Genomic DNA, 10,925 nt, shown 5'->3' on the forward strand with positions numbered 1-10,925 from the left:
ATTGTCATGGGAAAAGCTCTCATAGTGAAATCGAAACGAATTTTGTGGCGTTGTTTGGTAACTACAAATGAAATGAAAAGAACTACAAATAACTACAAACGATTCTGAACCAGAATCCATCATAAACGTTTACGATTTTCCAAGTTTTTCAAATATTATTGAACTGTCATGGGAAAAGCTCTCATAGTGAAATCGAAACGAATTTTGTGGCGTTGTTTGGTAACTACAAATGAAATGAAAAGAACTACAAATAACTACAAACGATTCTGAACCTGAATCCATCATAAACGTTTACGATTTTCCAAGTTTTTCAAATATTATTGAAGTGTCATGAGAAAAGCTCTCATAGTGAAATCGAATCGAATTTCGTGGGGTTGTTTGGCGACTACAAATGAAATGAAAAGAACTACAAATAACTACAAACAATTCTGAACCGGAATACATCATAAACGTCAATGATTTTCCAAGTTTTTCAAATATTATTGAATTGTCATGAGAAAAGCTCTCGTAGTGAAATCGAATCGATTTTTTTGGGGTTGTTTGGCAACTACAAATGAAATGAAAAGAACTACAAATAACTACAAACGATTCTGAACCAGAATCCATCATAAACGTTTACGATTTTCCAAGTTTTTCACATATTATTGAATTGTCATGAGAAAAGCTCTCATAGTGAAATCGAATCGAATTTTGTGGGGTTGTTTGGCGACTACAAATGAAATGAAAAGAACTACAAATAACTACAAACGATTCTGAACCGGAATACATCATAAACGTCAACGATTTTCTAAGTTTTTCAAATATTATTGAATTGTCATGAGAAAAGCTCTCGTAGTGAAATCGAATCGATTTTTTTGGGGTTGTTTGGCAACTACAAATGAAATGAAAAGAACTACAAATAACTACAAACGATTCTGAACCAGAATCCATCATAAACATTTACGATTTATCAAAATTTTCACGTATTATAGAATTGTCATGAGAAAACTATCGTAGTGAAATCGAATCGATTTTTGTGGGGTTGTTTGGCAACTACAAATGAAATGAAAAGAACTACAAATAACTACAAACTATTCTGAACCAGAATCCATCATAAACGTTTACGATTTTCCAAGTTTTTCACATATTATTGAAGTGTCATGAGAAAAGCTCTCATAGTGAAATCGAATTGAATTTTGTGGCGTTGTTTGGTAACTACAAATGAAATGAAAAGAACTACAAATAACTACAAACGATTCTGAACAATAATCAACGAGGAAATTGTAGGATTGATCAAGTTTTTTCCTAACTTAGCCAATTCCTTGTGAAAGACATCAACGCGCTCTCGTAGTGAAATTATTTTTTCTCCCGTTATTTTGCTTTTATAAAGGAAAAGAAAATACTAAATTCATTAACAAACGATTCTATACCAGAATCAATCATTAAAGTGACGAAGTTTCCAAGTTTTTCTAATATTATTGAATTGTCATAAGAAAGCTTTGGCACTAGAATACAATTCAAATTTGTGGGGTTGTTTGGCAACTACAATTGAAACGAAAAGAACTACAAATAACTACAAACGATTCTGAACCAGAATCCATCATAAACATTTACGATTTTCCAAATTTTTCACATATTATCGAATTGTCATAAGAAAACTATCGTAGTGAAATCGAATCAATTTTTGTGGGGTTGTTTGGCAACTACAAATGAAATGAAAATAACTACAAATAACTACAAACGATTCTGAACCAGAATCCATCATAAACATTTACGATTTTCCAAATTTTTCACATATTATTGAATTGTCATGAGAAAACTATCGTAGTGAAATCGAATCAATTTTTGTGGGGTTGTTTGGCAACTACAAATGAAATGAAAAGAACTACAAATAACTACAAACGATTCTGAACCAGAATCCATCATAAACGTTTACGATTTTCCAAGTTTTTCACATATTATTAAATTGTCATGAGAAAAGCTCTCGTATTGAAATCGAATCGTTTTTTTTGGGTTTTTTGACAACTACAAATGAAACGAAAAGAACTACAAATAACTACAAACGATTCTGAACCAGAATCCATCATAAACATTTACGATTTTCCAAATTTTTCACATATTATTGAATTGTCATGAGAAAACTATCGTAGTGAAATCGAATCAATTTTTGTGGGGTTGTTTGGCAACTACAAATGAAATGAAAAGAACTACAAATAACTACAAACGATTCTGAACCAGAATCCATCATAAACGTTTACGATTTTCCAAGTTTTTCACATATTATTGAATTGTCATGAGAAAAGCTCTCGTGGTGAAATCGAATCGAGTTTTGTGGGGTTGTTAGGCAACTACAAATGAAAAGAAAAGAACTACAAATAACTACAAACTATTCTGAACCAGAATCCATCATAAACGTTTACGATTTTCCAAGTTTTTCAAATATTATTGAATTGTCATGGGAAAAGCTCTCATAGTGAAATCGAAACGAATTTTGTGGCGTGTTTTGGTAACTACAAATGAAATGAAAAGAACTACAAATAACTACAAACGATTCTGAACCTGAATCCATCATAACCGTTTACGATTTTCCAAGTTTTTCAAATATTATTGAAGTGTCATGAGAAAAGCTCTCGTAGTAAAATCGAATCGATTTTTGTGGGGTAGTTTGGCAACTACAAATGAAATGAAAAGAACTACAAATAACTACAAACGATTCTGAACAATAATCAACGAGGAAATTGTAGGATTGATCAAGTTTTTTCCTAACTTAGCCAATTCCTTGTGAAAGACATCAACGCGCTCTCGTAGTGAAATTATTTTTTCTCCCGTTATTTTGCTTTTATAAAGGAAAAAAAAATACTAAATTCATTAACAAACGATTCTATACCAGAATCAATCATAAAAGTGACGAAGTTTCCAAGTTTTTCTAATATTATTGAATTGTCATAAGAAAGCTTTGGCACTAGAATACAATTCAAATTTGTGGGGTTGTTTGGCAACTACAATTGAAACGAAAAGAACTACAAATAACTACAAACGATTCTGAACCAGAATCCATCATAAACATTTACGATTTTCCAAATTTTTCAAATATTATTGAATTGTCATAAGAAAAGCTCTCGTACTGAAATCGAATCGTTTTTTTTGGGTTTTTTGACAACTACAAATGAAACGAAAAGAACTACAAATAACTACAAACGATTCTGAACCAGAATCCATCATAAACATTTACGATTTTCCAAATTTTTCACATATTATTGAATTGTCATGAGAAAACTATCGTAGTGAAATCGAATCAATTTTTGTGGGGTTGTTTGGCAACTACAAATGAAATGAAAAGAACTACAAATAACTACAAACGATTCTGAACCAGAATCTATCATAAACGTTTACGATTTTCCAAGTTTTTCACATATTATTAAATTGTCATGAGAAAAGCTCTCATAGTGAAATCGAATCGATTTTTGTGGGGTTGTTTGGCAACTATAAATGAAATGAAAAGAACTACAAATAACTACAAACGATTCTGAACCAGAATCCATCATAAACGTTAACGATTTTCCAAGTTTTTCAAATATTATTGAATTGTCACGAGTAAAGCTCTCGTAGTGAAATCGAATCGATTTTTTTTGGGTTGTTTGACAACTACAAATGAAACGAAAAGAACTACAAATAACTACAAACGATTCCGAACCAGAATCCATCATAAACGTTAACGATTTTCCAAGTTTTTCAAATATTATTGAATTGTCATGAGAAAAGCTCTCATAGTAAAATCGAATCGATTTTTGTGGGGTTGTTTGGCAACTACAAATGAAATGAAAGGAACTACAAATAACTACAAACGATTCTGAACCAGAATCCATCATAAACATTTACGATATTCCAAAAGTTTCACATATTATTGAATTGTCATGAGAAAACTATCGTAGTGAAATCGAATCAATTTTTTTGGGGTTGTTTGGCAACTACAAATGAAATGAAAACAACTACAAATAACTACACACTATTCTGAACCAGAATCCATCATAAACGTTTATGATTTTCCAAGTTTTTCACATATTATTGAATTGTCATGAGAAAAGCTCTCATAGTGAAATCGAATTGAATTTTGTGGTTTTGTTTGGCAACTACAAATGAAATGAAATGAACTACAAATAACTACAAACGATTCTGAACCGGAATTCATCATAATCGTTAACGATTTTCCAAGTTTTTCAAATATTATTGAATTGTCATGAGAAAAGCTCTCGTGGTAAAATCGAATCGATTTTTGTGGGGTTGTTTGGCAGCTACAAATGAAATTAAAAGAACTACAAATAACTACAAACGATTCTGAACCAGAATCCATCATTAACGTTTACGATTTTCCATGTTTTTCTAATATTATTGAATTGTCATGGGAAAAGCTCTCATAGTGAAATCGAATCGAATTTTGTGGGGTTGTTTGGCAGCTACAAATGAAATAAAAAGAACTACAAATAACTACAAACGATTCTGAACCTGAATCCATCATAAACGTTTACGGTTTTCTCAGTTTTTCAAATATTATTGAATTGTCATGAGAAAATATCTCGTAGTAAAATCGAATCGATTTTTGTGGGGTTGTTTGGCAACTACAAACGAAATGAAAAGAACTACAAATAACTACAAACCATTCTGAACCGGTATACATCATAAATGTTTAGGATTTTCCAAGTTTTTCACATATTATTGAATTGTCATGAGAAAAGCTCTCATAGTGAAATCGAATCGATTTTTGTTGGGTTGGTTGGCAACTATAAATGAATAGAAAAGAACTACAAATAACTACAAACGATTCTGAACCAGAATCCGTCATAAACGTTTACGATTTTCCAAGTTTTTCTAATATTATTGAATTGTCATGAGAAAAGCTCTCATAGTGAAATCGAATCGAATTTTGTGGGGTTGTTTGGCGACTACAAATGAAATGAAAAGAACTATAAATAACTACAAACGATTCTGAACCGGAATACATCATAAACGTCAACGATTTTCCAAGTTTTTCAAATATTATTGAATTGTCATGAGAAAACTATCGTAGTGAAATCGAATCAATTTTTGTGGGGTTGTTTCGCAACTACAAATGAAATGAACAGAACTACAAATAACTACACACTATTCTGAACCGGAATCCATCATAAACGTTTACGATTTTCCAAGTTTTTCACATATTATTGAATTGTCATGAGAAAAGCTCTCATAGTGAAATCGAATTGAATTTTGTGGGGTTATTTGGCGACTACAAATGAAATGAAAAGAACTACAAATAACTACAAACGATTGTGAACAAGAATTAATCATAAACGTGTACGATTTTCCAAGTTATTCAAATATTATTGAATTGTCATGAGAAGAGCTCTCATAGTGAAATCGAATCGATTTTTGTGGGGTTGTTTGGCAACTACAAATGAAATAAAAAGAACTACAAATAACTACAAACGATTCTGAACCAGAATCCATCATAAACGTTTACGATTTTCCAAGTTTTTCAAATATTATTAAATTGTCCTGAAAAAGCTCTCATAGTGAAATTAAAACAAAGTTTAGTCGTTTAGTTTGGCAACAACTAATGAAATTAAAAGATTTACAAATAACTACAAACAGTATAAACGATTTTACCCATAATCAATCAACACAGTGTGGGATTTATCAAGTTTTATCATACTTAGGGTCAGTTGCAGCATTCACACTTGACAGACTGTTCAACGTCACTTAGTAGTGATGGTGTGTAATTACCATTATATTATAACTTTAAGAGAATACTTTAAGGGTGACTGACGGTTTGGTACAACGGACCGTTTGTCCTTTCCTTGTAAAAGACATAAACGCGCTCTCGTGTTTAATTTCACCAAAAAGCTCTTTATCGGGAAAAGACATCAACGGGCTCATAAGGCTTTTTTTTATTTTTTTATTTTTTGGAGATAATTGGCTACTACAAATAAAAATAAAAGAACTACAATCAACTACAAACGATTCTAAGCCAGGATCAACAATTAAAGCATAAGATTTCAAAAGTGGGGTGCTGGGATTTTTCTCACCTCCATAACTTTTTTTTGGGGCAACTACAAATAAAATCCTTTTAACTACAATCAACTACAAACAAAATACTATAAGAAAAAAAATATAAATAAAAAATTGGTCAAGGTCGGGTGCCAAGTTCACATAGGTACTGATGTATTGTGTAAACCGTATAAACGTCATCAAATCTAACATGTGCAATGCTGTGAATAACCTCTTGTTTCTTCCGTCATTTAAACATTTCTGGCTGTCCGAAACTTCCGAAAGAGACAGCATTTAACAGAGACGCTTTAATAATCTATATTCTGTTACAGGGTCACGACACTACAGCATCAGGCATCGTGTTTTCTCTGTACTGCCTTGCTAAAGACGAACAAGCGCAAAGGAAAGTTTTAGAAGAGCAAAAGGCTATCTTTGGTGATGACTTGACCAGAGAACCTACTTATGCGTAAGATTTATCTTTAACTTCTTAAATACCTACCTTAGTTAAGAACAGTGTTGGGTTTTTTAACTTTTAGTGATTACTGATAAGAAACCACTTGCCAGAATTAAGCCCCATTTAGGCTGTTTAAGAACTTAAATTCGATTTACATTACATTGCGGTATTTGGTCGACCGGCTGAATTCATTGTATTCTGTAGTCTATCTAATATTGTATGCAAGTTCTTGAACCGTCCAAATGGGGCTTTATGACAATATGCTGGCTGGTGGACTGGTCCCTGGACCAACTGTTTGCAATACCTCTAATGTTTAGATACTTCCAAGGACCGTCAACGATCTGACTTCACATTGGAAGTAATTGAGTGGTTGGGCTCTCCGCGATGGATGAAGATTTAATATGGGGAATTAATGAGCTGAAGGTATGATATGTGGTTATAGGTTTTTTACTGAGGTGTCAACTTTGCAAGCTTATCTTTGATTTAATTCTAGAGATCTGCAACAGATGAAGTTCTTGGAATGCGTTATCAAGGAGGCGCTACGACTGTACCCCTCCGTGCCTTTCATCGAAAGACGCATCACACAAGACGTGGGTGAGATTATGCAGAATAAGTATTAAGAATTAAGTATAGGAAGGCTCAAAGAAATGCTCAATTGCGTATATTAGAGAGTTGCTAGATTTAAGTGGCAGTAGGTTTAACACATTGTTCGTAAAACCGGCTCTTAGAAATTGATGGCATATCTCCATGATTTCAGTCAAATTTTGAATAGTTGTTTTTTTGCCAAAAACTCCAGTTACTCAAAGTCTTCATCTTTTCATCTTTTAACTGAAACAGAGCAGGGCTGGAATTAAACTGGCGTCTTCTGCATTCGAGCAGCCTCTCGTCTATCCTTAATAATAATCTTAACATCACGATATTTCAGACGTAATGGGTTTCCACCTAAGCAAGGGCACTTCCGTGATCCTGAACATCTTCCACCAGCAGCGCAACCCCGCCGTCTTTGAGGACCCCCTTCTCTTCAAGCCTGAGAGGTTCCTGGAGACATCCAAGCCTGGACACGCTTATGACTGGGTACCCTTCAGCGCTGGCCCAAGAAACTGTATAGGTATACTCCCTTACTTATTTTAAAATCTACGGTTAGTTTTTGGCACTTAATGCCTAGAACTAGCAATGCTTTCGACAGTGAATGCCATCTGAACTTCTATCCTAGAATGGAAACTTCTTTGCGTTTTTTACCTTCATCAAAAAGCAGCTGATAAATGTTATATGGTACGGATGTTCCAGAAACTTCATTTGTACGATCTAGGTTTTTTAACCCACTACCTACAACTCCCCGTTCTCGAAGATCCCCTGGTCTTTAGACCTTAGAGGTTCTTGTTCTAATAGACGTCTAGGCCAGGAAGAGCTTACAATTGGATACCCTTAACCGCTGTCCTTACACCTGCACAGCTACTCATACTCAACTTTGCGGTTTCTGTGTTGCATTAATTAGGGGCCCAGGTGCTGTTTTTAGCAACCTCAACTCCAAGAACGGCGCAGTATTAGTTTTTACGACAGCCATCTGACTTAGAGGGGAAAGCAACACCTTGTATCCGTAAGAAGACAAGTCATTAAAATTGTTTGTACACCGACATATTAACATGCTATTCGGTTTGCTTTCAGGTCAAAAATTTGCGATGATGGAGATGAAAGTGACGTTAGCGGCAATCGTCCGACGGTTCCGTTTAGCATCCGGACCGGATCCGGAATTGTGTGGCGCTCTCATACTTAAGGCTACGCAGGGAGTGAGCATCCGGATTAAATCACGAGTCTAAATAAATCTGGCTGATGGATCCAAATTTCGAAAGTCCGTACCCGAACCTTTTGCGGCGTTCTCCATGTTAAATCCAAATACTAAACAAATACAGAGTTGACAATTCGATCCAGAACTATAGTGGCACGCTCAAAGCTTTGCAGGGTGTCCCCGTGGTATATTCTCATTAATTGTCCCTGCCGGGCACAGATGGGAATAGGTGCATTCATATTGAATCATTCCCATCTGTCCCTGCCCCATGTATAGCGGCAATTACATGTGCGCGGGGAAAAACAGGAATATATCGTCCCAGTTCAGCTTAAGCCCCCGATCTAAATAAAACGACATCCGAATCCAAGCTCAGAGATGCACGTATTACGTCCGGATCCAAGCTCAGAGACGCACCTACGTCCGAATCAAAGCTCAGAGACGCGCCTACGTCCGGATCCAAGCTCAAAGACGCGTCTACGTCCGGATCCAAGCTCAAAGACGCGCCTCCGTCCGGATTCAAGCTCAAAGACGCGCCTACTTGCGGATCCAAGCTCAAAGACGCGCCTACGTGCGGATCCAAGCTCAAAGACGCGCCTACGTGCGGATCCAAGCTCAAAGACTTTTTTTCTCTATGGTCCGGATAAGCTCAAGAGTCGTAAAACATTTGTCCCGGAATTCTGGATCCCACGAACTCGACACACAGACACTGTTTTTTTGTGATTGTGACATTTGTGAAGTTGTGACGTTACGGTTAATTAATTAATTTTAATTAAATATAGTTGTTGCCTACTTACAGTTTTAATATCATGTATACGCGTATAGCCATCACTACTCAGATTTAATCACAATACCGAGTACCGACAATCATCTGTCGATAGATAAAACGTGGTGAAACTTTAATTTAACCTTTATTCAACCCGCCTTGTACGTTATGCCTTTGTGCCCGCCGAGGCGAGCTAGTTCCAGGTAAGTAGGTGCCACGGAAGTCCTCGGTCAGTACTTGCTTTGCTCGGTCGAGGATTCAAGAGACCGCTACGTTGAGTATGAAGCCCTAAGTGTGCTCTTTAATTACTAGGTAAGTAAAGTGCCTTTCTCTTACTTAGTTAATTTGATTAATCGTTTAGATATTTTCATTTTTCATCTTATTATAAATGAGTGGGATGCTAAACAGTAAACACATCTTTGATGTCTAGGAGGGCTAATAACCCTTTAGTCCTTAGCGGCAACATACTTGCCATTATACTTAAAACAAAATTGCATCTCTACTACCTATAAGAATTACGGATCGAAATCGAATGACTAGAAAGGAATATCAAATGGTGTATAATCGCGTGTATAGATTGCATCTTTTGCATAACTTTTATGTACAATTTCACCTCGTGGAATGACTAACTACTAACTAAACTCACTAAGTTTGGGCTCGTTAGAAACGCCTCGACGAGAAGCAGTTGTTTGAATAAAAGTCGGTATATTATACTACTTATTCTGTGATATTATGCCTATGGAAACTTGTATTTATATTTAATACTGAGTTAACAATATAATTCATTCAGTCAGTTAAGATTTTGTATTCGTTTTATTTTATTTATTTAGAAATTAAAAACAGGCAACAAGGCCCATATTACAAATACCTTACAGACTAACATACATTTGTATTTTATAAACTTAAAACTAAACAGTAGTTATTTAATCGACAAAACGGCGTGGCTCCGTTGCATCGGCTGCTCTTAGTTGTGTCGGATTCGGCAGTTTTGAGACGACCTTGGCTATCGCTCGCGCGGACTGTCTTCAAACATATCGATTGGTGCACAAGAGATGCACTATGCACTGCGAACATGTCAAAGTCGTATCATAACAAGATCAATATAATAACCAATTTTCAAATTAGAATCGGTCTCATTATAGTTTTTTTGCCAAAAGCAGACTACAACTCAAAATTTGCATTTGATTACTTTGCCTCACATGTGAATAAAATGCAACTTTGCTATCAGTTTCAGCTCAAACAAATACATACTTACCAAATATAACTCAAAGGCAATCGACCGCCCGTACTCCTAAAGTCTATTTTTTTATTCGGTAGACTAAAATGATATTTCATAGTATGAACATAAAATTTATGTCATTTCATACTATGAAATGTCATTTTAGTCTACCGAATAAATAAATAGACTTTAGCGAGGACCGATTGACCCTCACCTAATATCAGTATGATAAAAAAAAACCACTATAAGTGTGGTCGATATCAGGAATATACCTACGGTTAAAGTAAGACACTACAAAAGGTCCACTCAACTTCCTCATGAAATGTCAAAGCAAGCATCAATAAACGACGACTTTAGTACCTATTTTGAAACTAGTTCGCTTAGCACAAACACAAAGGCACGTCACGTATACTTATGTTAATTGTTTGACGCGTGGTAGCAATTTTTCGTACCTATGAATATTTCTAGTAATACCGTTTTGTGATCATAATAATTACGTTATGATTTTGATTCTCATAACTTATTTGCAATATGATCAAACTGCAACCCGAAAGTAAATTGTATGGGAACTGCACGCCGACATTGCTGTTGGCGTACAGTCGCCGTGCAGTTGCCGGGTTGCAGTCCGTCTGTATCGATCCTTACGGCTATACTTTAGTGATTCGAGTATTTTACATGTGTTCCACTACACATGTTTCCT

The 10,925-nt window shown here is 35.1% G+C and overlaps 1 protein-coding gene across 1 annotated transcript in view; it reads left to right on the forward strand.

Moving 5' to 3' along the window:
* LOC134662776 (cytochrome P450 4d2-like) overlaps window positions 1–8,274 on the forward strand; it is a 54,357-nt gene extending 46,083 nt beyond the window's left edge. Inside the window, exons 8-11 of the mRNA XM_063519071.1 lie at window positions 6,336–6,469; window positions 6,951–7,051; window positions 7,383–7,565; window positions 8,123–8,274. Of these exons, the coding sequence (XP_063375141.1) occupies window positions 6,336–6,469; window positions 6,951–7,051; window positions 7,383–7,565; window positions 8,123–8,274 (570 nt within the window). The remainder of the gene's footprint in view (window positions 1–6,335; window positions 6,470–6,950; window positions 7,052–7,382; window positions 7,566–8,122) is intronic.
* Window positions 8,275–10,925: the final 2,651 nt, after the last annotated feature.

This window comes from Cydia amplana, chromosome 3, assembly GCF_948474715.1.
Source record: "Cydia amplana chromosome 3, ilCydAmpl1.1, whole genome shotgun sequence".
Lineage (NCBI taxonomy): Eukaryota > Metazoa > Arthropoda > Insecta > Lepidoptera > Tortricidae > Cydia > Cydia amplana.